Source organism: Gekko japonicus, unplaced genomic scaffold (genome assembly GCF_001447785.1).
Source record: "Gekko japonicus isolate JY-2015 unplaced genomic scaffold, Gekko_japonicus_V1.1 scaffold239, whole genome shotgun sequence".
NCBI lineage: Eukaryota > Metazoa > Chordata > Lepidosauria > Squamata > Gekkonidae > Gekko > Gekko japonicus.
Window position 1 is genome coordinate 1,429,694 of NW_015163611.1, and position 6,266 is coordinate 1,435,959.

Sequence of the window (6,266 nt, forward strand, 5' to 3'; positions counted from 1 at the left end):
ATTTCCGCATCCTCTCTGGAGTGAGTAGTTCCTTTAATTCAAAGAGAACGCTGCTGAAACTCATCTTCCCCTTTGCTCGGAAAATTAACGTTGGCAGCTCATCACACTCACCTTCAACATGTTCTCTATTGCATTGCAGGGGACTTACAGTAGAGAAATTTCCCCTGTTGCACCCCAGGGGTTTGTGAACGAAACTCAAGCGGCCGGGATGCAAGGGAAAAATCTGGAACACGGATTCCTGTGTCAGCCAGTTAGTTTTTGGGGGATGGGAGGGACCAGAATGCCCTGTCCCAGTGGCGATTTGGAGCTTCTGACCCCTCGTCCCGGAAACCTTTTGATGCATCTGTGTGAGAGGCTTCCCTGGTGGGGTGGGGAATCAGAATGCTGAACTGAGCCTTGACCTGGACAGCCCAGGCAAGCCCGGTCTCGGAAGCTAAGCCGAGTCGACTCTGGCAAATAGTTGGATCAGGGCTCTTTTTGTAGAAAAAGCCCAGCAGGAAGTCATTAGCATAATAGGCCACACCCAACCGCAGAAACTCATTAGCATATTAGGCCACACCCCTGCCAGCACAGCTCATTAGCACATTAGGCCGCACCCCCATGTTACCAGAAGTGTGCTCATCCAGCCACACCCACCTTTTGCTTGTTATTCTGTTTACCTTGTTTGTTGTCAAAACCCAGGGCCTTTTTTTGGAGCAGGAACTCCTTTGCATGTTAGGCCACACACCCCTAATGTAGCCAATCCTAATGAGTTCCTGCTGTTGGGTGTGGCCTATTATGCTAACGAGTTCCTGCTGGGCGTGGCCAACTTGGGAGCCAGCCGGAACTCCGTTCCTGTGCGTTCCTGCCCCAAAATAGCCCTGCTTGGATGGATTACTCAGCCACCTCTCTGAATACCCTCCAGGCACCCAGCCGGGGTCAGTCACCAGAGGTCGCCATGATTTCCAGGTGCACACACACGCCTGCACATATGAAAAATACAGATACCAAAAGGAAAAAAAAGAATGCTGAACTGACAGCTGTTCTGATCCTTCCTTCCCCTCCTGGGAAACTGCATGTCTCTGTTGGGACCGGGCAAGAGTTTTCTTGGGTGGGGTGGGGGTCATAATACCAAACTGCAGCTGGGAACTGGGCTACACAACATAGCTCTTCCGTGCTACATCCTTTTTGTTTATTGCTTCATTTATAGCCTGCCTCTCTCCCCAGGGGGGGACCCAAAGCGACTAACATAATTCTCCTCTCCTCCATTTCATCCATGACACCACCCTGTTAGGCTGAACGTAGTGATAGTGACCCAAGGTCACCCAGCAATTTCCCACGGCAGAGTGGGGATTTGAACCCAGCATCTCCAAGATCCTAGTCTCACACTCCAACCACTACGCCACCTTCTGCTTCCAAGCATGGCAAGCTGTGCACCTGTTTGACAGTCTTTCATGTCAAGGATGAGGCTGAGCTCGAAACCTTCTCCCTGAAGTGTGTTTCCCATCTGCAGGGGAATTTTGTGTACACCATGGGAATGCTTTCAAGCAGGCAGTCTCCCTGTATGCGCTCTGAGCTTTACAGCCGCAATGGGGGCTGTCCCCTTAAATGTTTTTTTGCTGCCTCATCTTTTTATGTGCATTTTAAGACATTCCAGTTTGACTTGAGCTTTTATTGCCTAGGATTGAATATCCCTGAGGGTTTTGTTTTTTAAATAGTAGGCTGTTTTCTCTGCTTAAAATACGTTTTAACTCATGGAAGCCTTAAAACAGGACCATAGGCGCTCCAGATAGTTCACAGCTGGAAAACATAAAGATCATTTAAAAATCCCCCCCCCCCGTTTTTTGGCTCAGTTTTTGGTGGCTGATTTTGCTCTGGAGAAGAACTTTTCAGCACTGACCAAGTAAACATCATCTACATAACTATTTGCTGTTGCCTTTCTTCCTCAGTGCTGACTTTTAACTTTCTGGCATAAAACGTATAAACATTTACATTTTCCCATCACTGCCAAACTTATGCCTGGATTTGAGACAGAGAGAGAAATATATAAATATATATGCTTCACTGTGTTTCTGAGAGAATATATATGCATCGAATATATATCTGCAGTGGCTCAGTGATTAAGATTCTGAACTGCCGGCTGGAAGGTCTGTAGTTCAGCAGTTTGAGACCCGAGTGTGCCACATGATGGAGTGAGCTCCTGTCTCTGGCTCCAGCTCCTGCCAGCCTAGCAGTTCGAAAGCAAGAAATTGCAAGTAGATAAATAGATACCACTTCGGTGGGAAGGTAACAGCGTTCTGTGTACCTCAGCGTCTAGTCATGCCGGCCACATGACCACAGAAACGTCTTCAGACAGCGCTGGCTCTTTGGCTTGGAAATTGAGATGAGCACTGACCCCTAGAGTCGGATTCGACTGGCTTTTGAGCAAGGGACTGGCTTTCGAGCATATATATATATATGCACTGAATGAGTGCCATACACATGCATGCACAATGCTATAAACAGCATCATGTAGTGGTTAGAATGGCAGACCAGGATCTGGGAGACCCATATTGAAATCCTCGCTCTGCTTCAGAAGCCTGCTGGGTGACCTTGGGCCAGTCTTACCCTCTCAGCCTAGCCTGCCTCATGGGGTTGTTGTGAAGATAAGATGGAGAAGAGGAGAAAATTGTAAGCCACTGTAGTTCGAAAGCAAGTAGTTCGAAAGCAACTTGGGGAGAAAAGTGGTGTTAAAAAGGTAAAGGTTCCCTTGCTCGAAAGCCAGTCGAATCCGACTCTAGGGTTGCAGTGCTCATCTCCGTTTCAAAGCCGAAGAGCCAGCGCTGTCCGAAGACGTTTCCGTGGTCATGTGGCCGGCATGACTAAACACCAAGGCGCACGGAACGCTGTTACCTTCCCACCGAAGTGGTTCCTATTTATCTACTTGCAATTTCTTGCTTTCGAACTGCTAGGCTGGCAGGAGCTGGAACTAGAGATGGGAGCTCACTCCATCATGCGGCACATTCGAACTGCTGAACTACTGACCTTAGCTTTTGGGACATTTGCAAATGTGCATGGGTTGTGGAAGCCTGGGGGGGGGGGCGTTGCTGGGGGGGGGAGAATTGGCCAGAGTCCTGTTCTTCAGTGGCAGACTGCGCGGGCTTCCCGCACTCCCTTCTGCCTCCATTTTGCCTGCCCTGATTAACCCCTGGACGGGTGAGGCAGGCAAAACCACTGCCCCCAACCTAGTTTTGGGGATTTGCCCTTTCCTTGAACAATTGCATTCATAGCAGAACATTGCAAAAGGTGTGAGAAGCTGCAAATAACTTTCCCCAAAGCAAGGCATCTCAAATGATGGGAGGTTTGCGTGATCGTCAGGTCCGGACAAAGGGGGGAGGTGCCCACATTCCACTGCAGCACAATGCAGCGGGCAGCTCTGCATGAGCGTGCAAAGCACAGAGCAGCTGAGGCTGGCAAGGAGGGGGGGGGGCTGAGGCTTGGCCACCTATGTGCCAGGGATTTGAACTGCACGTCCTCACTGCCACAGAAAAGCAATGGGATTTAGGTCAAAAAGCAAAATGAGCTAGACAGCCAGGCAAATGAAAGCAATAAAAAAATTCCCTAACTCTGAAACTGGTCCCTAGACACTCTTTTTTCTGATCCGTCTCTTGGCTCCAGCCAGCTGGTTCTCACACTTCCCATGTGAGGGCACAATGCCCATGGCCAGTGACCCGATGCTGCTGAGCCATCCTGGAAAATGCACTTCCCTGGGAAGAGGGATTTATAGATTTCCAGATGTCCCTGCCCCCTTGCGTGACACTGGCGCACGTTTGGAAACCTGGCTGGGCGGGGAGGCAAGGGCTGAACTTTACCTGGGAGCTCCTGACAGCTCCTTCCAAAATCTCCATTTAACACGTGGCCACTTCAGACACCAGATGGGTTGCTCTGTCCACTAGCAGCTCTCAAGGGCAGCTTCCCCTCGGGAACTCTCTCAATAACTTAAAGGGGCCAGTCCGCCCCTGGTTGTGAGAGCATGGGTCTATGTGCTTATTAGGTTGGGTGCGTTTTGCAGCTGTTTGGCACCCACATCTAGCCCAAAAGCTTCAAAGACATGATGGGGAAAATCTCAGGTGGAGAAAGTGAAAGAAAAGGAATTGTTTAGAAGGCATTATCTCGTATATGCAAAGAGAAGTCCAGGTGCAGAAGCAGCCTGCTGCATGCCGAATTGTTGCAGATGTGATGTGCATCTGAACTGCAGCGTTCATCAAAGTACCAAGGAAGTGACCCAGTGCATGCTTTGGTGTATGTTCACATCTTGGCCATTAACAGTTTACAAATGGTTAGTTGCAGTTATGTCATGCTGGATCAGGGCCACTGTGTGTACGTTACCCTTTTTTTTAATTGTCGGATTTAGACTTTTGCTATTCCTTTAAGTGCAGGTTGGATTTCGTGCTCTGTTCTACTGTACAAACAAGTATGCAGTTTTTACTGTACTGAATGGGTCAGTTTAAATTACAACTCAAAGTGGTACACCCTCCCCCTCCACCCAGTCTAATAAATCCAATTCTCCGCTCCTGGTTTCAGTGGCTGCAGACAGAGAACGTAATTCACAGAATCGCTGGCAGATTATTGGCTCTGCTGCACTCTGGTTAAAGAGTCCGGAAAGATTTAACTGGATGGATTTTTAAAAAATTGCTGCCTAGTAGTATACACGTCTATCGCTTTAGGTGCAGGCGGAAACAGTGATTCCTCAAAAGTGGAACTGGGCAGCCAGGAATGTCAACCACAGGAAGTGGATATTGGTTGCTTGGTTCCTTCGACCCTGCCACGCAGATGGAGGCCAGAACGCTGCACACTCTCAAGCACTCAGCAGTCTCTGTGCACTGACTTTCATCTGAAAGCCCTTAACTTTCTGCATGACTTGTGGTTGGAACTGCACGTTTGTTGGCAGGCATTGGGCCCACCTGGGGAGAAAACGAGATTGCTCCCTTGAGCCAGTGAGAGACTGCAGAAAGGAAGAAAAGCAGGATTTCAAACTGGGGGCAGGGAACTGATGATAATGGCCTGTCCTGTGTGTTTTTCATAGGTTTGTTGGTTACGAATCAGGTGCTTGCGGACAGTCTGACAGTGTGGTCACCATGCTGAAGGTTTTGGTTGGAGGGGTCCCTGCTGGCCTCATCTTCTTAGGCTTATTCATACTCCTCTTCTATCCAATCAACAAAAAGAGTCAAAAGGAAACGAAATATGCCCTGGAAATGCTAAGGTTGGTTTTGTTATGAGCATCAAAGCCTCTGTTCTTTACTATATATGATTTTTCTCTCTCTCTTAGGTAAGACTCTTGCTACTTACTTTTGGGTTAGCCTTTTTAACATACACTTACATGTGTGTGTCTGTAAAACTACTATACTGCTGTGTTGTCCCAATATATTATGCTAAATATAAAGCAATACTTTTACTGCTTTAGGAAGAAAGGCCTTTGAAAGTCTACTTGCATAATAGCATTTATAATTCAGATATTTTAAGTTATATCTCTTCTCATTTATAACCACTTCAGACTTGCCAATGAAGTACAAAGCTTGGTTTTGATTTGTGAAATGGAGTGGAGGTTGAAGTATTAAACCTCCTCACCATTCCCCGCAGGGCCCCAAGGCAAATTGAGGTTTCAGAACCCTACACTTTGCGTTTTACTGACAGATTATCTTCATGATGCTTGCTCTTACACAGTTTCCTAGGGCCTTGTACTGTTGGCTGAAGGTGGACAATGCTGGACAACTGGCTCCAGTGCATTTGGAGCCATCTTTTCTGTCAAGTTGAATGGGTGTTGCTCCCTAAGACGTGCAGGATTCTGGTAAATTTAAGCATTTTGAACTAGATTCAGATGCTATTTGGCAGCTATCTTAAAGCCAGTAGCATTTGGTCATACTTCCTTGACACCTCATTAACCCATCAGCAACCAAGTTTGGCCACAGCTAACCCTTCAGATACATATAAAGTGAATGGAAGTAGCTGATTCTAATACATGGGACATTCATGGCCAGGTTCTTGTGTCTTAGGAAAGGTTTATGATACATACAAGTGCTTCTGGATATGGCAGTCCCTCAAAAATGAAAAATAAAAACAGGCTTTGTAGGGACCATTTCCTTATCACCTTAACACTACCATACCATACCGTACTATACCCAACCATGCCAATGTAATGTTTCTTCATAAGCAATTCCTTCACCTTTTTTGTTTTTAAACAGACAGACTCATCCAAGCACTGAAAACCTTAATGAGAATGAAGAAAACACTCCACTCTGAAAGCCTGC

At 47.2% G+C, this 6,266-nt stretch overlaps 1 protein-coding gene across 1 annotated transcript in view; it reads left to right on the top strand.

Moving 5' to 3' along the window:
• MFSD2B (major facilitator superfamily domain containing 2B) overlaps positions 1-6,266 on the top strand; it is a 59,594-nt gene extending 53,328 nt beyond the window's left edge. Inside the window, exons 12-13 of the mRNA XM_015407335.1 lie at positions 5,045-5,221; positions 6,201-6,266. Of these exons, the coding sequence (XP_015262821.1) occupies positions 5,045-5,221; positions 6,201-6,258 (235 nt within the window). The 3' untranslated portion in view covers positions 6,259-6,266. The remainder of the gene's footprint in view (positions 1-5,044; positions 5,222-6,200) is intronic.